This window comes from Oncorhynchus mykiss, chromosome 8 (genome assembly GCF_013265735.2).
Source record: "Oncorhynchus mykiss isolate Arlee chromosome 8, USDA_OmykA_1.1, whole genome shotgun sequence".
NCBI lineage: Eukaryota > Metazoa > Chordata > Actinopteri > Salmoniformes > Salmonidae > Oncorhynchus > Oncorhynchus mykiss.
Window position 1 is genome coordinate 16,357,378 of NC_048572.1, and position 25,870 is coordinate 16,383,247.

Below are 25,870 nucleotides of genomic sequence, written 5' to 3' on the forward strand. Positions count from 1 at the left end.
GGCAGTGGTACGCGACCGAGTTAGGTGTGAAGATGGCGGACGAAGAGGCCGAACAAAACCTCAGCGCACAGACCGATACCAGTGCAACAATTGTGGCACTCCGAGAGAAATTGCTAAAATTAGCAATTGCACTGAAGAACAGTACGGACTCTCCGACTCAGTCGTCAACTCAGTATTGTCAACACTTTTGCCAGGTTAGTTCTTTCTTTCGCTGTGCGCGCTGGCGATTCCAAAATAACCCTCGAGCCTTGCATTAGCATAGCTAGCTTAAGCTAGTCTACAATCCTGGATAATGTTGCCATTGTCAATGTGGGCATGGTTTAATGATTTATGTCAAATAAGCATACGTATACTTGTTGTAACACTAGCTGGTGCTATTGTGTTATGTGACTGACTTTCGCACGTTGCGGTAACGTTAGACAGCTAAATGATTTGATGTTGACACTGTCTGTAGCCTAGCTACCCTTTTGATACTGTGTGCTGACATAGCTAGCTTATTGAATTATCATAGGCGCAATGAGGAGGTCCATCATCAGCCTTGCTTTGTCATGTCTAGTTTACGCAGAGACGCTGACTTTACGGCCGTTGATAAAGTTAACGTTAAACTATCCATGACTGTCTCAGCTTTGTAGTTGGCTAGCAACCAATTTACTATGCTAACGATAATGAAGCAGCTAGCTAGCTAGTAGCTAACTAGTGAACAAATTGCTTTGTTCTGCCTTCACTGCCACGGGACAGGCCTCGCACACACTACACCGCATCTTTTGCTGACAGGTCTCAAATAAATGTGGGGTGTTTGTGTCCATGCATGGTCTCGGATTGTCAAACTGAAACTACCCATTTAGCCATTGTTTCTAAATGTGGGTTCTATAACAAATTATTGAGTTAACTAGGACAGTAGTTTTCAAACCTCTTCTCGTGGACCCCCAGACATTTCACAATTGTTTTGTAGCCCTCATACACCTATTCAAAGGGTTTAAAATTAGTTGACAAGTTTGAATCAGGTGTGTCATAGCTGTGTTATAGGCTAGGTAAACTACATGGACTGTTGGAGGTCCCAGAGGAAAGGTTTGAAACACCTGAGTTAGGCTATTCTGTCACAGTGTGAACTCCTTTTGAAATCGCTGAACACATTTTCCCATCAAGTTTGATGCACTACTGCGGCTGCTCCACTTTTACTTTCTTGTGCCTTTCACGTAGCTATTGGTTTACTGACCCATATTTAATCTGGCCAATTTTTCAGTCGACTGGGTAGTGTCAGATGAAGAAGAACAATGAACTGTTACTTACCATACACCTGGTTTTCATGTAAAAATAAATAAAATGTTTTGCTCATGGTCAAGGGCTTGTACCATTCATGACTGAGGCGACGATAGTAAAATGACTAAGTCCTCCAGAGTCCTCAAGTACATAACATGGACCCCTCTTGACGGCAGAGAGAATACGTTTACATTTCCTGCAATCCTACACATTTGGTTATGGGGTGTGGAGAAAATGTTGCCTTTTTAAAGTAGATTTTCTGCGGTAATACACATTTTGCCAAGGGGTGGAGAGAGTTTGGCAATTTTACAACACATTAAATAAAATTCTACTAATTTTGCCATGGAGCAAAACAAATCTGTTTTACAGATATTTAATGCTATTCTATTAATTTTGCCATGTGGTAAATACTTTTGCATTTTTAAAGCTAATTCCCTGCAAATCTACACATTTTGCCACGACTTATGCCAATGTTGCCTTATGTTAATGATATCTGAGTGAGAGTGACTAACAAAATCAATAGGGGCCCCCTGTAGTACAGGGCCCCTGGGTATTCGGCCATGATTACGACAACTTTAGATAGCTGGCTAGACAGACTTGCCCATCAAAAAAATGTTAGCTGACATGGCTAATTGAGTGACTGACATAAGACAAGAATTGCTCATGCACAACCAAATTTCCAGTGGCGGCCTGGGCCCCTAAGTGACTGCTTATGCATGGAGCCAGCCTTGGCTAAACCAACTTTAATTGCTGTAACAATAATGATTTGCATTGTAACACATGAACAGAGGTCTAAACGAACAGTAGCAGGCCTCATTAGCATGCTGTTAATAATTCTGTTGAATCTAGTTGCATACAGAGTTTTTGGACTTTGATGTGCCAGCCATTGTTGCAGTAGAATATCAAGCATGTGTGAATATCTGTGGCTAGAGGCAACGACTGTCCTTGCGCTGTGTGGGAGGATGGAAGGACAGAGAACGCATGAGCGCCACTGCAGTAGGCATGGTTCTTCATCTTCACACTTAAATTGTCATTCGTCTTCCAGCATGTACATTTGAATTCAGCAGTGTGTTTACAAAACAACATTTTAAAAAAAAGTATCTGTTGGCTATTCATGACAATCCAGCATTATTTTTCAAACAGCATACATTGTTTTGCATTTTCCTTTTCTGTCTGTCTGTGTGGAAGAACTGCTTGTTTTCTGCCCTCCACACCCAGCTGCATGATGCTTGAAAGAGCACTATTCCCAGGTGCCCAGCTGGGTTCCTAGATATGCATGGCTCCCCAGCCTCCACTCAGCTCATCTAGCAGAGTGAGTGTATGGTGGTGTTATTAGACTACCATCCGCGCGGCCGAGTGTTGTAAATCGCCTCCTCCCACCCGACCCCGGCTCGGTCTCAGGATGCCATGTGTTGTCTGGAGATTCAAGACATGAGACAAGCCACTGCCCCTGGTCACAGCATGGATGATGGATGGTGATGAATATGGATGATCCTACTCTACTGTTGGTGTTAGTCTGGCTGGACTGGCAGTGTGCTTTCTACCAGATGTCTACCAGGCAGCCCAGGTCCCCCTCCTGCCTCCCTTCTCTCTAATTAGGACCAGATCAAAATGGAGGGGTGAATGGGATTCTATGTATTTAGTTAGCGCCTCTCATGAGGAGAGTCTCTTGTTGAGGCATTGTTACATAAATACAATCACAATACATTATTAGACTGTAGCTAAGAAAAACACTTGATGGTTTAATTTATTTGCAATTCTAAGGCTACTTTTTCTTTAGATTCCAGTCTAAAGAAAGTTGTAATAAATTATAACTGGTTGTTTGGATTATGTTGGCCAGTGCATTTGTTAAAGGCCTACTGTGATATCTACCAAGGTGTAGAGGTTGTGGAGAGAGCCGGGAGAACAGCAGATCCTCCTACACATCCCAATCGCAGCTTACAATGAAATCAAATACACATGACCTCTGACCTCAGCTGTGTGTGCGCCCCAAATGGCACCCTATTCCCTTTAAATTGCACTGCTTCTGACCAAGGCCCATGGGGCTCATGTCAAAAGTAGTGCGCTATATAGGGAATAGGGTGTCCTTTGGGATTCTTTCCGTGTCTGACAGCTATGCTATGTCTTTCGCTCTGAGGGTTTGATGGAGTATATCCCTGTGCTGACACACTGAAAATCTATCATTTTATCAGCATGTGTGGGTTGGTGTATGTGTCAGTGTGTTGTGTTGTGTTTATAACTTATCTGTGGATCTGATCTGCGATGTGGAACCTTGTTTTTGTTATCAAGTAATAAGGCTAAGTTGACAGGATGAGGACTGAACCAGAATCTAGATTTACAAGAGACATTGAATATTGCGTTTCTCCTTTATGTCCAGGAAGAAGCCATTCACCAGCTTTTTAAGCTTAATAATTTCAAAATGCGTACGGTACTTATTAAAGAAGGGAGTTTCGCTGAGTAACTATCGTCATTACTGCCGTTACATCCGGTATGTACTTCCAAAAAAAGTCTAAGTAAAAAGTTACATGCAACTGAAAAAATGCCCATTCTGGAAAGAATCTTAAGTATTGTTTTAGACCAAGTGTGCATTTGCCAAATTCACCTCTCATGCACTTCCAATAAAATCCCTTATTACGGCCGGGCACAGGTCGGCTGATCCAGCAGCAGGAAATGTCATTGATTTTGATTTGAATGTCATATCTGTTTCACCCGCGCCACACGGAATACATTAATATTTAATGTAAGTAGATTAAGTTAACAATATAGGATATGTTAGGGATGTGACAAATGGACAATTTTGCTTAATGTTTAAGCACTTTTTTTGGGGGGGGGGGGGGATTAGTTTTCCATTAAAACGATAAGATGAAATCATAAAATTCCCAGTCTATTCACATTGAAGAACAATGGTCCTGTTGTGTATGTATGAATTCTAGTGCCGGTCAATTAAGTTATGTCTACCGCCAGGGGTTGGAATCAGTTCAGAGAACGGAACCAGAATTATTCGTAAAAATGTTTGATGAACAGAATCAGAACTGGGAATGAAAGTAATCTATACTGTTTCAGGAACATAACCGGTTCCCATGCTGTTAATGGTTAATACTGTTATTTTACATTCCGGGCATTTTCTTTTCTTTCTCCTAGTCCCACAAAAAAAACAAAATGCCTATAAAGCCCTCACTATGTTACAACTTTTTTCAGTGTCAGCCTGCCAGCTGAAAATCTTTGCCTGTATGTATGTATGTATGCATGTGTGTGTGTGTGTGTGTGTGCGCAAGCTACCTCCCCCTACGAAGCATAGTCTACTATTGCCTACTGACGTTAGTGTTGTTCAGAAATTAGGGAGTGAGATTTTTTTTTTTTTTAGAGCGAAGAATGGATGAACTTTTTCAATGATAGTTAACTATAGTATCCTTATCACATTTAAAATTGCAGGGCTCTACACTGACCTTTTTTACAAGGACTATGAAAATATATTTCCGGTATTAAAGCTAGAATCCTTCATTTTTTCGACGCACTGGTGCGCCTAAATAGACAATTCCAGTCTCACAGCAAAATATTTAGTTGTATGTGCAAATAAAAAGTTTGCACTGTAGAGCCATGCATTGGATTTATTAAAATGTGTTTTTATTTCAATTCTGGTGCACACACAAGCTAGGTAGCTCAAGTCCAATGTTAAGCCAACGCTCTGAAGCCCTACACTTGTCTGTCCAATGCATGTAAATAGCTTGCCTGCTCCATAGCAAGTAATTTAATGTTGAGCTAAATGTAAACAAAATAATGTACTTTTCAGAGGTTTAAAAAGAAACCGAAAGGAACGATATATACCGTTACATTTTTGGGGTATGAATCAGTTCAGAAATTGTATTTTGTTGGTCAGAATAGTGGAACGGAGGGGGGGGGGGGGGGGGGGGGGGGGGGGGTTCTGTTCAGAGATTAAATGATACCGCGGTCATATGCCCGTGAAAGCACCTTGGCTACGGCATGTTCCTTCTGACTCTTCGACTCGCCACTGAACAGGCATTTTATTTGTCTGTAAAGGAATGCTGCTTCTGAAGCTGCCTGCTGGCAGACCACTCTCTCATAAAAAATAAAGTAGTTTAAAGTTCATTAAGTACTCTGACTTACCAAGACATCTAGATGGAAAAAAAACCTCTCCCGCTAGGAGTTTACTCCTAAGATTCAGTATATTTGGAACGGAGGAGACTGATTAGTTGCCGTACTTCCGAGAACACAAACACCTTCCATCTTTCACAGGTGTGTGCTTTTCATGTTCAATCAATTGAATTTACCACAGGTGGACACCAAGTTGTAGAAACATCTGAAACATGATCAATGGAAACAGGATGCACCTGAGCTCAATTTTTTTGTCTCATAGCAAAGGGTCAATACTAAAGTACATGTTTTTGCTTTGTTATTATAGGGTATTGTGTGTGTAGATTGAGGATTTTTATTTAATCCATTTCAGAATAAGGCTGAAATGTAACAAAAGGGAAGGGGTCTGAATACTGTCCGAATGCACTATATAAACAGGAAGAGTAGTGTCCCTAAAACACTTCCTTGTGGCACTCCACAGCTGATTAATCTTACATCTGATAAGGTGCCATTGATATCAACCATCTGATACCATGCTGCTAAAACCTAGGGCCTAGAGTTACAAAATTCCAGGAACTTTACTTAAATTACCTGGTTTTCCTGAAATCCTGTTTGGAGCATTCTGGATTACCTGCTCTATTCCCTCCTGATTCTGGGAATCATTCAAGTGAGATTTCTGGAAAATGTATTGAAAGTTCCAGGAATTTTTACAACTCAACTAGGGCCCTTAACTTGTGGAGTAGTATCTGGTGGGCTACTGTGTCAAAGGCTTTCTGAAGGTCCATTAAAACCATCCCACAAAATGTTCCATCAATCTCTTTCCTGATACGGTCGGTTAAATACAGTAAACATTAATTAGTTTAATGTGACTTTGTAAAACCGGTCTGCAAATTGTGCGTTCTTGGATATCTACATGTCAATTTACTCATAGATCATCTTCTCCAGGATTCCCAGAATAGAGATTTGTAGTTACCTTGGTTTCTACCTTACTACCTTGTGTAGTGGGATAACCCTAGCAAGTTTCAGGTAATTTGGAAGCCTCCCTTGTTCTATTGAGATATATAGGTGCTGCAGGGTGAAATATGTTCAGTGTCTTTTACAAACCTAGCAGGCATATTGTCCAGACCAGTTGCGTTAGAATATTTCATGTCCTGTCAGAGATATCTCCAGATTTTTGCTTAGACTGACGTTACTTGCTTTGGTTTTGAGCCTTATGCTCTAGCCTTGCAGTTTGAGAGTGCCAACGTTTCTTTGGATTGTTGGGTTAAATAGGACTGTGACCTTTTTGCCTCTAGTCATTTTGCTCACCCCATTTCTAAATTTCTGTTTACCAACATAATTAGAGCAGTATAAATAAATGTTTTGTCATAACCATGGTATAGGGTCTGATATATCACTGCTGCCAGCCAATTAGCATTCAGGGCTTGAACCAACCAGCTTATATTTCTGGATAGGCTTTATTTACCGTACTTTAATTTCATTACTAATGTTACAGGAGGTGTTGAAGAGGTGGATTTGGCACATGCGCACTTAGTCAAAAACAATACGTACGTTCTTCCAAACATTTTTTCAGTTGCAATAGACCTTTTCTGGAAGTACACACTGGTCGTAACGGTAGCAAACTCCATTCTCTGGTATGTACCGAAAGTATTTTAGAAATGATTAATCATGGGAAGTTAAATGTTTGCATCCTGATCATAAAGGAGAATAGCCATATTCAACATCTATTGTAATCCTAGATTCTGGTTCAGATGAGGACCTGCTGTTATGATTATGAATACTGCTTATTGTTATTGTTTGTGATCCACTTCAGAGCCAACGAGAGCCCAGTTGAATTAAAAAGCAACTGTCATAAACACCTGTAGAGAGAGGGAGACTATGGGGAAAGTCAGACAGAGAGGTTTTTAGGCAGCCACTGTAGGCTGTGTAGAGTACACTGCATACATGTTTGAATCCTATTAGTTTTACAGGTGGCATCAAGCAGGGTGTTGTCTTGTCAGCGTGTTGAAGGTAAAGACTAGAAGCATGAGTTGGGATCAGTCAATCTGCGGCAGTGTTGCCAACTTGCTGTTGGAGGAGAGAGTGCTCTGTAAAGGGGAAATCTGTAGTTGCAACAATTGTATTTGTTTTTACTTTTAAATGAATGGTACGAACCTGTTGATTCTTGAAGAATATCATTTATAAGTGCCTCATGAGCTTAGTTCAACTGTCCTATCCCATAATCTTTTTTTAAGCCAAAGTAAATGTATAGAAACACTATATAGCCTCAACATGGTTACAGCTATAGTTTTGATATCATGGATGGTCAGTCCTTGCATCCATATCTCTGTCAGGGAGGCACTTTTCTCCTGCAGTTGACTGGCCTGCCAGGCAGGGCCAGTCAACTTGAACCCTCCCAAAATGAAATACTTGTTTTTTTTATGTTTTCAAATGCCAACATGGGTCTAGGTAATTTGCAGTGTTTTAAAAGTAATTGTCTATCAGTCTCAGAAATACACAAATCTTTATTACATAACTTGATTTAAGATAACCTTTTTGCATCTTAATGAAAACAGACAAACATTACATTATGTATTAATTGAACATGTTAACCACATGTATACAATATATCTAAAACAGAACAATGTTGAGAACTCGGTACTGAATCAACTTAAGTTAGAGATTACGTTCCACTACCAGCTGCCCCATTAAACAACATAACACAACAATATACAATAAAATGCATTTGTCTTTCCCAGACTTCACTTACTTTGCTTCACCCTCCCTCTTCAGTCACTGAATGGTCATCTTGACCTTATTATTATTTTTTTGAACACACACAAGAATGGTGTATAGGTACTTTGTAGAAAAGACCGGTATGCAATTCTTATATAAACATAAGAGCAGAGAGGGGAAAGCATGGGTGATGGGGCAAGCACATGCCACCCAAGGGTAGATTAAGAGATCACAAGTGAGAGTGCATTGAAATGTACAAATTCAGAGAGCCGAATGGTCAATATAAGAGAGGAGAGGTTGCCAGATTTGATCAAATTGGCAATTTATTAGTCTTGCCCATTTTGAGTTTCACCACTTGCTACCGGCCCTCTCTGCCATATAGTGCTCAGTCTCCGGGCCATGGACAGAGATCAGCAGCAGACTGTTCATCATGCTGGTAGAAAGGCTGGACCTCAAGTCTGACTTGATGCACATGGCCGAGAACCCTCGCTCACAGCTGTATGAGCTCATGGGAAAGACCAGCATTATCTTTACCATTACCCTGATGTGGGAGAACTGGTCTGGCCTCCCAACAGTAGCTTGCAGCAAGCGCTGCCACAGCACCTGTGGCTGAAGGTGTCTGAAGTGGCGGACATCTACCTTGAGCTCCAGCCGCTCACACGTTGCATGTGTGGAGGACTTGAAGTCCTGACATTCCTCCAGGATGTGGCTAAAGTGGTCTGTGAACAACTTCAGCTCCTCCAGGCCAAAAATAGCGAGTACATTGAGGTAATCTGGCCAGCTGGAGTGGTCAAAGAGAGTGGAGACTTTCAAGATCCCCATTTCCAGGTTTCCAAAATGCTTAGACACAAAATGACAGTCATCCACAAGCTTCTCTCACTTCCCAGAAGGCAGCGTCGTCATTTTCTTTTCTGCAGTGGCACATTTCTGAAGGCCGTCTTCTCTGGTCCAACGTCTTCCAAGAACTGTTGGATTTTTGGTCCTGGGGATCTCAAGAGACACGTCAAGATGATGCCCAAGTTGGGGCTTGACATTTTGGGGCATTCATCATTGCCTGACAAGGTAACACATTCACCCTGTAGTAAAAAGCCTTATACAACGGGTGGGTCTAATCCTGGAGGCTGATTGGTTAAAAAGGCATTCCAGCCGGTGTCTATTCCACAAGTTGCCACCGGCTTAAGCTATGATGTTGAAATGCCTATTTACTGTTCCATCTCACTGTGCAATCCACTGTCTCACTCTCAGCAAGGCAATTTATAAACTTGATCTCCACTATAAAAATCGAGACATTAATCTCCCATTTTTATTTTGAACTAGCATTCGGTTTTCAAAAGCAGAAATTTGTATAAACCTTGCAATCTCTTTCTCTGATATTTGCAACAATAATTTCAATATTGAAACAATCTCCTGTTTGTCGGGACGAGGCAGACAGCTTTCAGCAGCAGGTCAAAATCATGAATCAACTGGCATCATTTTAATGGATACATACTGTACAAAAAAAATGTCAGCAAAAAGCAGGTAAAATTAAATGAGATGCAGCTAGTATGCAGTCTTTCTAGCTTCAGTTTGAAGTGTTAGCTGTGTTGGCTAGCTCCTCTGAACAACAGTGTCCTGATGAGCGCACATTTTCTATTCCAGGGTCGCATCCATAGATACAGAACAAAAAGACTTAACGACTGGGTTGCGTCTCTGGCAACCAACCGATAGCACGAAAGACCAGTCGGCTTGGGGAGCAAGCTTAGATTTGTATCTCAGTGTACAATCGGTTCAGGCCAGGGAGATACAACCATATTCTCTAGATTACCATAGTTGCTAGCCATAGCCTACAGACGTCCATTCTAATAGGCTTATTTGCCCAACATTGGAATGATTTTCTAATATTATACATTTCCATAACCTAAATACAGTGCCTTGCGAAAGTATTCGGCCCCCTTGAACTTTGCGACCTTTTGCCACATTTCAGGCTTCAAACATAAAGATATAAAACTGTATTTTTTTGTGAAGAATCAACAACAGGTGGGACACAATCATGAAGTGGAACGACATTTATTGGATATTTCAAACTTTTTTAACAAATCAAAAACTGAAAAATTGGGCGTGCAAAATTATTCAGCCCCTTTACTTTCAGTGCAGCAAACTCTCTCCAGAAGTTCAGTGAGGATCTCTGAATGATCCAATGTTGACCTAAATGACTAATGATGATAAATACAATCCACCTGTGTATAATCAAGTCTCCGTATAAATGCACCTGCACTGTGATAGTCTCAGAGGTCCGTCAAAAGCGCAGAGAGCATCATGAAGAACAAAGAACACACCAGGCAGGTCCGAGATACTGTTGTGAAGAAGTTTAAAGCCGGATTTGGATACAAAAAGATTTCCCAAGCTTTAAACATCCCAAGGAGCACTGTGCAAGCGATAATATTGAAATGGAAGGAGTATCAGACCACTGCAAATCTACCAAGACCTGGCCGTCCCTCTAAACTTTCAGCTCATACAAGGAGAAGACTGATCAGAGATGCAGCCAAGAGGCCCATGATCACTCTGGATGAACTGCAGAGATCTACAGCTGAGGTGGGAGACTCTGTCCATAGGACAACAATCAGTTGTATATTGCACAAATCTGGCCTTTATGGAAGAGTGGCAAGAAGAAAGCCATTTCTTAAAGATATCCATAAAAAGTGTTGTTTAAAGTTTGCCACAAGCCACCTGGGAGACACACCAAACATGTGGAAGAAGGTGCTCTGGTCAGATGAAACCAAAATTGAACTTTTTGGCAACAATGCAAAACGTTATGTTTCGCGTAAAAGCAACACAGCTGAACACACCATCCCCACTGTCAAACATGGTGGTGGCAGCATCATGGTTTGGGCCTGCTTTTCTTCAGCAGGGACAGGGAAGATGGTTAAAATTGATGGGAAGATGGATGGAGCCAAATACAGGACCATTCTGGAAGAACCTGATGGAGTCTGCAAAAGACCTGAGACTGGGACAGAGATTTGTCTTCCAACAAGACAATGATCCAAAACATAAAGCAAAATCTACAATGGAATGGTTCAAAAATAAACATATCCAGGTGTTAGAATGGCCAAGTCAAAGTCCAGACCTGAATCCAATCGAGAATCTGTGGAAAGAACTGAAAACTGCTGTTCACAAATGCTCTCCATCCAATCTCACTGAGCTCGAGCTGTTTTGCAAGGAGGAATGGGAAAAAATGTCAGTCTCTCGATGTACAAAACTGATAGAGACATACCCCAAGCGACTTACAGCTGTAATCGCAGCAAAAGGTGGCGCTACAAAGTATTAACTTAAGGGAGCTGAATAATTTTGCACGCCCAATTTTTCAGTTTTTGATTTGTTAAAAAAGTTTGAAATATCCAATAAATGTCGTTCCACTTCATGATTGTGTCCCACTTGTTGTTGATTCTTCACAAAAAAATACAGTTTTATATCTTTATGTTTGAAGCTTGAAATGTGGCAAAAGGTCGCAAAGTTCAAGGGGGCCGAATACTTTCGCAAGGCACTGTAATTACATATGTGATGCCTAGCCAGCCATATCATTGTTTGAAACCTGGACATTTTACATTCGCATATCTTACCTTGCTTTTAACCGCCTACAGACAAAATCCGACCATAGGAAAAATGCGAATTCTTTAAGATTTCCTGATATGCCATTGAAACCAACATTTGCTCTTCTACTGTCGAAAGGCAGTAAGACACAATCCTTAGTGCCATTGGCAGGTTAAACTATTTTGAAAAAATACAATTATTAGTGGGTCTTATGGTTGTGGAAGGCTTACAGTGCCTTCAGAAAGTACAGTGCATTCGGAAAGTATTCAAACCTCAACATTTTCCTCATCAATCTACACACAATACCCCATAATGACAAATGTATTACAAATAAATTGTAAAAAATTACATAAGTATTCAGACCCTTTTTCATGAGACTCGAAATTGAGCTCAGGTGCATCCTGTTGCCATTGATCATCCTTGAGAGATTTCTACAACTTGATTGGAGTCCGACTGTGGTAAATTCAATTGATTGGACATGATTTGGGAAGGCACACATCTGTCTATATAAGGTCCCACAGTTGCCTGTGCATGTCAGAGCAAAAACCAGGCCATGAGGTCAAAGGCATTGTCTGTAGAGCTCCGTGACAGGATTGTGTTGAGGCACAGATCTGGGGAAGGGTCCAAAACATTTCTGCAGCATTGAAAGTCCCAAAGAACACAGTGATTTCCATAATTCTTAAAGTGACTCTTCCTAAAGCTGGCCAGCTTTAGGCATCGGGGGGATAAGGGCCATGGTCAGGGAGGTGACCAAGAACCCAATGGTCACTCTGACGGAGCTCCAGAGTTCCTCTGGGGGAGATGGTTGTCCTTCTGGATGGTTCTCCCATCTTTGCAGCCCTCCATCAATCATGCCTTTATGGTAGTGGCGAGACGCAAGCCACTCATCAGTAAAAAGCACATGACATTCCGCTTGGAGTTTGCCAAAAGGCACCTTAAGGACTCAGACCATGAGAAGAAAGATTGCCTGGTCTGATGAAACACTCTAATTGAACTACTGGATTTTTTTTCTTCTCATTTTGTCTGTCATAGTTGAAGTGTACCTATGATGAAAATTACAGGCCTCTCATCTTTTTAAGTGGGAGAACTTGCACAATTGGTGGCTGACTTAACTTTCTTGCCCTACTAAGTGTTCACAACTCTGAGTCATTGCATGTTTGCATCACTTTTGGCAGCAATTACAACTGAGTCTTTCTGGGTAAGTCTAAGAGCTGTGTACACCTGGATTGTACAATATTTGCACATTGTAAAAAATAAAATAAAAACTTCAAGCTCTGTCAAGTTGGTTATTAATCATTGCTAGGCAGCGATTTTCAGGTTTTGCCATAGATTTTCAAGCTGATTTAAGTCAACTGTAACCAGGCCACTCGGGAACATTCAATGTTGTCTTCGTAAGCAACTCCAGTGTTTATTTGGCCTTGTGTTTTAAGTTATTGACCAGCTGAAAGGTGAATTTGTCTCCCTGTTGGAAAGCAGACTGAACCAGGTTTTACTCTAGGATTTTGCCTGTGCTTAGCTCGATTCTGTTTATTTTTATTAATAATAAATAAACTCCTTTTCCTTGCCAATGACTAACATAAATATAACATGAAGCAGCCACCACCATGCTTGAAATATGAAGTGGTACTTAGTGATGTTGTTGGATTTGCACCAAACACAACGCTTTGTATTCAGGACATAAAGTATGTTTCTTTGTCATTTTTCTTTTTGCAGTTTTACTTTAGTGGCTTATTCCAAACAGGAAGCAAGTTTTGGAATATTTGTATTCTGTACAGGCTTCCTTCTTTTCACTCTGTCAATTAAAACAAATTGTATTTGTCACATGCGCCGAATACAACACCTTACAGTGAAATGCTTACATACAAGCCCTTAACCAACAATGCAGCAAAGAAAATCCCGTTTAAAAAAAGTAAGATAAGAATAACAAATAATTAAAGAGCAGCAGTAAATAACAATAGCGGGGCTATATATATACAGGGGGTACCGCCACAATGTGTCAATGTTCGGGGGACACTGGTATCGAGGTAATTATGTACATGTAGTTAGATTTATTAAAGTATCTATAATTAGATAACAGAGTAGCAGCAGTGTGGGGGTGGGGGGGGGGGGGGGGGGGGGGCAATGCAAATAGTGTGGATAGTCATTTGATTAGCTGTTGAGGAGTAATATGGCTTGCGGGTAGAAGCTGTTTAGAAGCCTCTTGGACTGAGACATGGCGCTCCGGTACTGCTTTCCGTGCAGTAGCAGAGAGAACAGTCTATGACTAGGGTGGCTGGAGTTTGACCATTTTTAGGGCCTTCCTCTGACATCACCTGGTATAGAGGTCCTGGATGGCAGGAAGCTTGGCCCCGGTGATGTAGGTTACTATTGTGGAGTAACTACAATGTTGTTGATCCATCCTCAGTTTTCTCCTATCACAGTCATTCAACTCTTTAGCCGTTTTAATGCACCATCCAAAGTGTAATTAATAACTTCACCATGCTCAAAGGGATATTCAATGTCTGCTTTTTTTTTAAAATTTTTTACCCGTCAACCAATTGCGAGTCATTGGAAAACCTCCCTGGTCTTTGGTCTGTTTGAAATTCACTGCGCGACTGAGGGACCTTGCCGATAATTGAATGTGTGGGGTAAAGAGAGAGGTAGTTATTAAAAATGTTAAACACTATTATTGCACACAGAGTCCATGCAACTTATTATATGACTTAAGCACATTTTTACTCCTGAACTTATTTAGGCTTGCCATAACAAAGGGGTTGAATAATTACTCAAGACATTTCAGATTTTCACTTTTTTAATGAGTTTGTAAAAAAATATCTAAACATAATTCCACTTTCACATTATGGGGTATTTTGTGTAGGCCATTGACACTATCTCAATTTAATTTGAAATTCGGGCTGTACCAAAGTCGAGGTGTGTGAATACTTTCTGAATATTTAGCCTATTAATAATTTTACACGCCCTTAATTCTTTACATTATTCCTGACTGTTTGAAATGCAGTGTTGACTTTTTACGTTTAAAAAATCTAGATATATCGTGAATCACCCATAAATTTGAGAGATCTAGATATCAATGTTCTAGCATCCAACTAGCCTCAGCCCTGTCTCCAGCTAGCATGTATTTCCTGAAGAGCAAAACAGGAAGCTGTTACTGGAGAGAAGTCCCCATAACCTCACCAACCTGCAAAGGCTTTTTCCACTAGTAGGCTCTTGTTACTGAGCCGTCTGAGACAAAGTGCAGCCAACCATCCATGCAGTGACTTTAACAGTAACGTAGACTGTTGTTTCTATGCCAAGGTACACTGAGATTGTGAATAATTCAACAATACTGAGGTAGCTAATAACACACATGTAGCATAGGCCATGAAAGGTTCTCTCCATCATGAGCAGAATAAAGTTGTGTGGTTTCTCACTTAAATCAGATTTATTCGTCATTGCACAGTTCTCATGAACCTTTTTATAACCTAATTCTCTCTGAGGAGTTGCCTGACCGAGAGAAGCTGTCAGAACTACTTGTCTTTTGATGCTGCTCAGAACAGGGCTTCTCCTCCAGGCCCATCTGTCTGTCTGCGCTCTCCAGAGTCTCACTGCTCTCTGTGTGTGGGCATCTGCCCAGCCCCCTCTGCTTTGCTTTGATGGAAAGGAGCAACACATAAATTCTGTAGGACGTTGGAGAAATGTAGACTCATAAACCATATCCAACATGAATGAAGTGGTTGGTAGCTTTTTTTATTTATTCTACTGGTCTAAACAGGATGCATTACAATTGCTTGTCATTTCACATACAAACATTTAGGCTAATTATAGAAATTTCGCCCCCCCCCCCCCCCTCCTGTTGCAAATTAATTTCAGCAGTAGTAGTGGTAGGCACTATATTGCATCTAAAGATATCAAACATCTGCCTTTATAGCTCTCTGTGGATGACTTCATTGGTGCATAAGAGAAAGGTGAGTGTAACCTCTCTCTCTCTCTCTAGACTCTGGTGGAGTATGCTGGTCGATGGAGGATGGAGGAGGAGCCACTGCCCCTGGTGGAGGTGTATACAGTGGCCCTGCTGAGCTATGCCCAGGTCTCCTCCTGCCTCTCCTCTCAGTGTGAAAACGTCCCCCTCGTAGTTGAACGTCTCTCACTGTGAGTACGCCTGTCTAATTTGTGGAGGGGTTTAACCTGCTTGTTGTTCTCCATGTGCCTGCCTGCAAGATTAGTACCCATGAGATTTTTAGAAGAACCTAATTTGAAATGCACATCAGATAAATTACTGTACTATACATTATCTCAGATGTAGAATTGTATGATACACCCTACATGTAGAATGAAACATTGGATGATGTTACCTAACACCATCTCCAGCAATTTGTTTTACAGTGCTTTGTTAACATTATTGATCATTACCAATCAGACTTGCCTTTATTATTCAGATTATGTTTAAATCACTGCACAAAATACAAAGGCTTTAGTGATCATGTTTGGGTAGCTCATTTGATTTCCTATTGGTTGTGCAGGAGCTGTATAGAGCTGCTGCTCTCCCTGCCAGAGAACTTCCCAGATGCCTTGTGGGAAGAGTTCAAGTCATCTGTTCAGGTAAAAGGCTTAGTCACACAGAGGATGAAATGTTTCCTTTTTATATGCAATGAGGTCTTGTAAACTACACTTGTAGGTTACTGTATTCCTGATTGAGCTGCTTTATCTGTTCAGGATAGTCTTTTAAGATAAGATTCCATTTGGTCTGTTTCTGAAATGTACTACATAATATTATATATGTTGCAAGGATGCACCATTAATTTGAATGCGTAATTGCTTCTAAAAGTACCTACGGCTTTGAGAATACTGTCACTGAGTGAATTGTGTGTGTTGCAGTCAGCACACTCCCAGCTGCAGGAGAATGGCATCACACAGCTGGCCCTCCTGTCTGCTGTGGCCCAAGAGACTGGTGTGTGGACGAACAGCACCCTGCGTAGTCTCCTCTCTAATGAGTCTCCACAAACAGAGGAGGGTGAGTTTTCTTTTACTACAATAAAGGAAGAAAACCCTGTGCACAACAGGAACAACTTTTGATACTAGTTGTTATTCAAGTCTTGTACATTTGAACCAGCATTTTATATCAGTACTCTATTTGTATTGTGTCTGTATGAATCTCAATATCCTCTTCTTTAGTTCACAAGTTCCTTCGACTTGAGGGACCCATTCTGCTGGAGATGAGAGTAAAGCACCTTATTAAGGAGAACCACATGGAGAGGGCTGCACTGCTGGCAAGGGCTTGTGCAGAGTGTCCCGAGTTTGAAGGAAAAGGGCACATCTTTAAGCAGATGTACCTGGTCTGCCTGTGCTCTGCCTCAGCACAGGAACCACTAATGGAGGAGGTAGGTTGGGACAGTCTGCTAGAAACAGGTTGAGTCCCAAATGGCAGCCTATTCCCTATATAGTCTGCAACTTTTTAACCGGGCCCATGAACAGGGCCCATATATACTTTCATTATTTAACTGTCAGGCCTCTGTGGATTCATTGCACCAATCAGAATTTCTCTGTCCTCGCTATTGTTTTTTAGTGTATGAAATTGAGACTTTCATCAACAAAAGGCAGACCATTCAATGGAAAAGGTGTAATTGCGGCTTGAGGCAGACCTGTTGCATACCACATTGAAATATAATTTGAATGCAATGCAGCTCTTCCTTTTTATCGACAGCTCTCCGAGATTGATTGCCGTGATGCACTAGAAATGATCTGTAACCTGGAGTCGGAAGGGGATGAGAGGGGAGCCTTCAGCTTATGCTCAGCCTTTCTAACACGTCAGCTTCTCCAAGGAGACACTTATTGTGCCTGGTAAGATCACTGTGCTACGTTTTTTGCATTAAAGCCCACCCCTCCTATCTGTTTGACTTATGAAATGTATATCTATTGTGTTATTACCTGTTTCAACTTACAGTAGTCGTAAAACAAAATAAAACACGCTGTGCAATCTCTTGTTTAGTTCTTCAGATAATTCAGGTATTATAGAATATATTATGACTATTAAGCTATTTGGTTTATTTATTTTCTCTCCAGGGAGCTGACACTGTTTTGGAGCAAACTGCTGAAGCGGATGGAGTCATCTGAAGAGACGTTCCTGGACAGATGTCGTCAGATGTCTTTGCTGTCCACAACGGTCTTCCACATCCTCTTCTTCATCAAAGTCATTCAATCAGAGGTAAGCTTCTGCCCTGATACATTCATTTTTTTCTGGGTGTATATAGACTGAACATGGCACACTATAATTTTTGCATTGTATAGTCAGCACTCCACCTTTTTTGTTCCATATGCTCTATTGTTTCATTGATAGTCAATTAATATTTAGTGCGTTTCCCTCTAAAACCCTGTTGTTTTTTTTGTTTGTTTTTTACAGGTGGGTAAGGTTGGACTGCCAGTGTGTGTTGACATGTGCATACGGGCTCTACAGTTGGAATCAAGTGACGCAAACAACAAGGCCACCATTTGCAAAACCATCTCCTGTTTGCTGCCCACTGATCTGGAGGTAAAACGGGCCTGCCAGCTGACAGAGTTCCTCCTGGAACCCACAGTGGACTCCTACTACGCCGTGGAGACTCTGTACAACGAGCCAGACCAGAAGCTGGAGGAGGAGAATCTTCCTGTGTCTAACTCGCTCCGCTGTGAGCTCCTGCTGGTGTTCAAGACCCAGTGGCCTTTTGACCCTGAGTTCTGGGACTGGAAGACACTGAAGCGTCACTGCCTGACCCTTATGGGTGAGGAGGCCTCCATTGTGTCCTCCATTGACTTGCTGAATGACAATGAGATCCCAGAGGCCCCTGAGGAGGAGGAGGACACAACCCAGGGTGAGGAAGTGTTCAGAGACGTCACAGACTACTTCGTGGACACCACACATGAACTGAATGAAATAACAGATAAAAGACGGAAAATCCGAGAGACAAAGAAACTGAGAGAGAAAGGGTTCATCTCGGCCAGGTTTCGAAACTGGCAGGCATACATGCAATACTGTGTTCTGTGTGACAAGGAGTTTCTGGGGCACAGGATTGTACGTCATGCACAGACTCACTACAAAGATGGACTTTATAGATGCCCGATATGCGCAGAGACCTTCACCTCAAAAGACATATTGGAACCACACGTGGCATCACACGTAAAGCTATCATGCAAGGAAAGACTAGCTGCAATTAAAACAAATAAAAAATTAGCTAATCCCAAAACGGCTGCTCCTGTTATTGCGGCTCTGAAAGCTAAGACTGAAAATCTACTTTGGAAAAAAGATGCAAACAGCGATTCCCAAGAACACAATGGGGAGTCGCTTCAGACAGAATCAGTTCAGACTAAAGTCTCTGGACTTAAGACTGAAAGCAGCACTGAGGAAAACACATGCCCTGTTGTAAACTGCAAAAAGGGATTCAAGTATTTCCGAAATCTTCTTGTTCATGTGAAAGCACATAGAGATAACGATGAAGCAAAGCGCTTCCTTGAAATGCAGAACAAAAAGGTGATTTGTCAGTATTGTCGTCGCCAATTTGTTAATGTCACACACCTTAACGATCATTTGCAAGTGCACTGTGGTGTCCGACCGTACATTTGCATACAGTTGAACTGCAAGGCCAGCTTTCTCTCCAACACAGAGCTGCTTGTACACAGAAAAGAACATGTCGTATTTAAAGCCAGATGCATGTTTCCTAGATGTGGGAAGATTTTCAATGAAGCCTATAAGCTTTACGACCATGAGTCACAGCATTACAAAACGTTCACCTGCAAAGTCCCTAACTGTGGAAAAGTGTTCCATTCTCAGTCACAGTTGGATCTGCACCAGGAGGAACATGTCCCAAAAGAGGAGGAATACCCAGCTACAGACACTGACCTTTCTCATTTTCTGGACCAGAGGATGCTTTCTGATCAGGCTTCCTTCTCAGAGGATGTTGATGAGGCTTCTCATCCATCAGCATCTGTTGAGGTGAAGCACTCGATTGACAACCTGCTGAATGCTTCTCAAGGTACTGTTGAGAATGATCGACGATACATGATTCAAAGTGAGCCACCAGTAAAAGAACTGTACCCATATTCAGAAAGATCTGTTATTCGGTCTACCACAAATGCACAAACGCATGACCCAAATCAGCTGAGACATAGACACCAAGACCCTTCAGAGACTGCTGCATATGACTATATGAGACCCAAACCACATAATCCTCCATTAGCTTCATACCAATATCCTGGGGATTTGCATCATGCCCAACAACCAAGTGTGTTTCAAGGTCAGGTCCAGAGTTTTCGCAAAGATGGAAATTATGAATCCAGGAACTACAATTCTGACTACAGAGTACCAGTGCAAGAACAACAACATCCACACATGTCTGTTAACATGTCAGCATCAAGTCAGACCTCCCATTACATGTCAACTCCAATGCCTCAAATTCTCCCATCGGTCTCTCACACACTTCTTCCACTAGTAACTCGTTTGCCAGCCACTGGTTGCAGAACAGAGAATATACAGGGCCCGTTAGCAAGCACTCCTGCCCCACTGCACCACCAATTACCAACTACTCCTGCCCCACAGCAACACCCATTAACAGCTACTCCTGCCCCACTGCACCACCAATTACCAACTACTGCTGCCCCACAGCAACACTCATTACCAGCTACTCCTGCCCCACAGCAACACCCATTACCAGCTACTCCTGCCCCACAGCAACACCCATTACCAGCTACACCTGCCCCACAGCAATACTCATTACCAGCTACTCCTGCCCCACAGCAACACCCATTACCAGCTACTCCTGCCCCACAGCAACACCCATTACCAACTACTCCTGCCCCACCCCAAGGAGAGAGACACCACTGTGCTTTGGAGTCATGCGATCGCAACTACAGCTCCTACAGAAGTGTTACCAAGCATATGAAAGCAGCTCACCCAGAGTTTTATACAGAATGGAAACTTGTTAAGAGAAAAACAAGGGAACATGAAAAAGCAAGAAAAGCTGCCCCGTCGAGTTTGCCTCTGATCGGGAACCATAACTCTGTTGCTCCAATACAACATCAACAGGTCATTCAGCCAACCCCGCCCCTGTACTCAAACCACTCTTACGCTTCCCATTCAGCTGCTGTCCAAAGCCAAGCTTTCCCCAACCAAATGGACAATATCTTAGATCCCATTGTACTCTCCCAGCTAGGAAACAACCCCAATCAATATGCACCACCTAGTATGCCATGGCAACAAACACCAGGAAACAACCAAATCCAGAATTATCACTCACAAGTATATCCCTCCTCGAACCTGCAAGGGATGCCACAAATGGGTGGTGGAGGAATGGATGTTCATGTTATTCCATCCGGTCATATGATGCGACCTAATGTGGAAAGACCAGCAGAGTCACTGCTTCCAACAACTATGGATAATGTTCTTCAGCCTGTTTTCCCCTCTTATGTGGACATTCTGAAGGACTCAAGTCTCTCAAATCAGCTGGGAAATGCTGCACTTCCCTACACACCGCAGACTCAAAGTAATTTGCGTTCTAATTTCAATCCCCCTGAAAGGAGTCGAAGAATGCAGAAAACCAACATGGAATCACATGTCCTTGCAGGAAACCAATTGCTAGCTAGAAACAACAGTGAATCTCAAGACGGCACCAAAAACACTGCTGAAAAAAACCAGATGGGCAAAAAAGTCAAGCGCAACAAAAGAACAAAGTGGCCTGCCATTGTTAAAGACGGAAAGTTCATTTGCTCTAGGTGTGGTAGAGAATTTACAAATCCCAAATCACTTGGAGGCCATTTGTCCAAACGTTTACACTGCAAAGCCTATGACACTGAGCTCCTGACAGCAGACTTGCCTTCATCATTTCTTGATCTTCTCAATTCAGAGCAACTTCTCAATACTCAGCCCCCACCATCTTCACAGTATAACCCTGCTGCACCGTATGCAAATGATGGCGAACAACCTGATGAGATTCTTAAACAAATTATGGTAACTTCAAATATTCCCAATATGTTTGAGCCCTCAGCAATTCCCCAGCCAACGTTCCAAAATCCTTATGGCCCCTACGGACCTGCTGGACGCTTGCCAGAAAGCACAGTCATACAGCACACAGGAAATGTCCAAGTGAAGACAGAAAATGAATCGTATACAGATGGTTATCTTCAGCAGTCATGTGACCCTGGGTTTGGCAATAGTGCATTCTATGAGCCACTTCTCACTCAGGTGCTTGCAGAAAACAACCCCACTGTCTCACTTCACAGACTTCCCACAGACCATATTGATAATTTACTCAGAGCAGAAACACTGATGAAGATGAAAGAAGTGAAGGGGAATTCTGATTCTGCCTCCAATTCGGGAGGGCTGTCTAATGATGGACTTCTGGCTGCAATGGCTAGTTTAGCAGAAAACCTTATGACAAACCCCATGTTGCAGATCACCTCACCAGACCCTCGGCCTCAACACAGTCCAGCAGCAACAAGTATCAAACCGGTGGAGACACGGAGGAAGAGTGCGGAACATAATGTCAAGAAAAGATTGCGTGAACAGATTTTAGCTGGAGACTTCCAAAGAAGAAGCAGTGTATCTGGGACAAGCAGCACTGACACACATGCCAGTTTGAATCTGGTGTCATCCAATCCAACAACCAATGATGTACAACATTTTGGAGTACATCAAAGTCCTCAGCCTTCCAAGATGATTGATCACGGAATCCCCTCTGTATCATCTACCCAAATGAACGGAGCAGCACCCATGAAGAGCTTTACTAATTTCAGAGTGGCTTCCTCTCGACACCACGAGGTACCTGCACCTACCTGCATTGTTGCGAATGATGTTGATCTTGGTCCAAATCTAACACCTGCAAACCAACAGCATTGGATAATGGACCTTCAGACTGCATTAGAGAGGCTAGACTTAGACAAACAACAGGTGTGTGATTCTACTCCAACATATTCCTCCACAAAACCTAGCTGCACTGATATTTGCAATGATACTGAATCATTCCAGCCTAATGTCTCAAAAGAGAAGGATACACAGATTCCTGATGGCTGTAGAAAGCTGTTTGCCTGTGAGAGTGACAACTGCACATACAGGGCCATGACAAAAGATGCCATTTTAAAACACCTCATCAAGACTCACAATTACAACAATGAGATGATCAATTCGATTAAGAAAAGCCATGGGAAATTTGCCCCATTCTCTTGTCAAATGTGTGATAAGACTTTTACCCGCAATTCAAACCTTAAGGCACACTGTCAGACAGCTCACAGATTGACACAGCGGGAGATTGCAGAACTAATCATGAAGCGCAAGTCAAGCAACACGGTTGGATTTGCTAATAACGAAGACAAACCACGTGTGCATTCAGAGCCTCCTTTGTCTGGTCAGATTGCCAAAGCGCCCCACTCAATAATGGAGAATATTAGACGTCAACATTCACTCCCGGATGTGAGCCAAAATCAAGATATGACTGTAAAAAACGTGTTTGCTTCCGGAGAAAGGATTAAACAAGACTACCACCCACATCCTTTCAAACAGCAGACTTCTCAAGGCATAGCTGACCCGAGATATCATGATAATAGCCTCTCCATGGGAATGCAGCCAATGCAAAGGATGCCCATGCATGATCAGACACCATTAATGCTAATGTCTGAATATCAAATTAACGCACACTACTCAACAATACACCAACAGCCTTTAATGACCCCTCCTGATGCAGATCAATGGTCAAATGGACAACACATACCATCTCCATCTCGGCCTATGCCTACTCATTACAGTCAACAATCTGGAGGCTACCTGGCAGAAAGAGCTGACTCAATGATGCCTGCTCCATCAGATCCCCTTCAGGTTTGTGCTCCCTTGCTAGAAAATACATCCAAAATCAAGCTGCAGAGAGGACCAAAGCCTAAAGTAGAAAAGCCTAAAGTCGAAATTCCCAAGAAGACGAAAGAGAAGAAGTCTGAGGCAAATGATTCTTTCAGTCCATACAGGCCATATCGCTGTGTTCATCAAGGATGTGCAGCAGCCTTTACAATTCAGCATAATTTAATCCTCCATTACAGGGCTGTCCATCAGTCTGCTCTATCTATATGTGAAATGAAAAATGAAAATGATCAAAATGAGGAACAGGATGAGAAAAACGGAATCAAGCAGGAGGGGGTTATGGAGGAGGAACCAGAGGTTGAAGTAACCCAGGTAACAGAACTCAGATGTCAAGTGAGCGACTGCTCGAGAGTATTTCAAGACGTTCCGAACATGTTGCAGCATTACCTCCAGCTTCACAAGTTCAGCCTGGATAAAGCAGGATCTCTGATGTCAAACATCAACCTAGGCAGATTCCGATGTGATCAGCAAGGGTGCACAGCATCCTTCATTGCTTTCTGGAAGTACATCGGACATATTGAAAAAGAACATGACAAGGCAAAACTTGCCAAAATGGAACCTGTGGATGGGATGTTCCAATGTGATGTCGAAGGCTGTGACCGTGCTTACGCTACAAAGTCAAACCTGCTGAGGCACACCATGAAAAAGCATCATGACCTTTACAAACTCCAACTGATGAACCAACGGAAAAGTGAAGATTGTGAGAAATCTGACTCCAAGAATTCACATTACCAAATAACTAAATCAAGCGATGGGAAAGAAAACATAGAGGGCAACAAAAAGATTACACAGAAGGGAGGTGACAAAAAGAAAACTGACAAGACAGAAAAAAATAGTTGGACAAAATATGGAAAACCCTCCTTGAAAACTAAGGATGAAGCGTCTGCAATTTGCATTAAGAAATGCAAGTTGCAATACCCCTGCATGATAAAGGGCTGTGATTCAGTGATGAAGTCTGAACGGAGTATCATGAAGCACTACATGGGGCACGGACTGTCCGAGCGATACTTAGAAGAGCAGAGAAGCCACTTCATATTTTGCAAGAAATACCCAAGACGTAGAAACCTCCGCGCTGCCAGGAGCGATGACTCTAAGTCTGAGACCTCCTCAGAGATATCCGACAGCGAGGACACGGCAGACACGGGCCTAGAAGGAAGTGAGTTTGACGAGTATTCAAAACCTGTGTTACGGAGAAAGGGGAAGGGCGAACTGTGTGACACCAAACCTTCGTACGATGAAAGCTCAGAAACTGCATCTGATGGTTCTGTGGTGGTGAAACGCAAGAGAGGAAGTCCACGGAAAAGTGTTTTTGAAAAAATTGTAAAACGCAAGAGGCTGACAAGGAGTAATGCGGTTTACTGTGGAGAAAATGGATCTGACTACGACTCCTCTAGCACTGCCCTTACCCAGGATGAAATGAACGATCAAAGTGAAACGTTGACCTCCTTTAAGCCCATGGGATTCGAGGTATCTTTCTTAAAGTTCTTGGAGCAATCAAGCCCATCTAAAAACGCTCTGAAGAAGAGGATTCGACTGAGAAACGCTACAGTGTTGTGCAAAAGGTCAGACACACACTTGCACTACCCAAAAGGCTTTGATACCCTTGAGTTCAGGAACCCTCAGAAGCTGACGTCACTAAAAAATGTAAAAATTGTAGTGGACAAATCCTTTTCGGACGTAGCTGATACTCTGCTGAAGCAGCTCCAGGAAATGCGACCCACAGTAATATTAGAAAAATAGATTCCGATGTAGTATTTAAGTGACTGGCTAAATGTTTTCCTTGTCAGAACACCGTACCTCAGGATTAGAATGGGTTTCAACCTGCTGCAGAATGTTGCCCAAAACAATAATACTTTTGATTTTGTTTTTTCACCGCAAAATATAAATCCACGGTTTTTCAGTTGACTATGTGGAAGTTGTTTTAAAATGATACATTATTTACTGTAACCTTGAGTCTGTAAATATATTTTGTCTCTATTATATATTGATCTCATTTTATATTATATGTATTATTGATAGGATAAATTTAAGCATGTTTGTATTTATCTTCCCAGCACATTGCCTTTGCAAACTAAATTTAAAATTGAAGGCGAAAAACATTACAATGTCATGTGATAAGTATCCCCATGAGACAATGAAATGGTCCTTTAAACAAACGGAATGTGATGTGTATAGTTTGTGAATGTTGTTGTTTCAATATGCATTGTAAATGTTCATTTGTACGTAGACAATGTTGTGTAAATATTGTTTTGTTTTTTTCAATGAACTACTGCGACCAGCAGTCTAACTTAATTGAGATAAACCATTTTGTTACAGATTGCATTTCTCACTGGTGTTTCTTTCACGTGTTCAGATTTGTCATTTTGTTTAAATTACAAGGCTAGTAGA

At 42.0% G+C, this 25,870-nt stretch overlaps 1 protein-coding gene across 1 annotated transcript; it reads left to right on the plus strand.

Annotated features, from left to right (window-relative positions):
• znf292b (zinc finger protein 292b) lies at positions 1-25,799 on the plus strand. The gene is made up of 8 exons (XM_036984884.1): positions 1-194; positions 15,608-15,762; positions 16,134-16,212; positions 16,489-16,624; positions 16,786-16,991; positions 17,315-17,451; positions 17,674-17,815; positions 18,011-25,799. The coding sequence occupies exons 1-8, from the start codon at positions 33-35 to the stop codon at positions 25,220-25,222; spliced, it is 8,229 nt and encodes a 2,742-aa protein (XP_036840779.1). The 5' UTR covers positions 1-32; the 3' UTR covers positions 25,223-25,799.
• Positions 25,800-25,870: the final 71 nt, after the last annotated feature.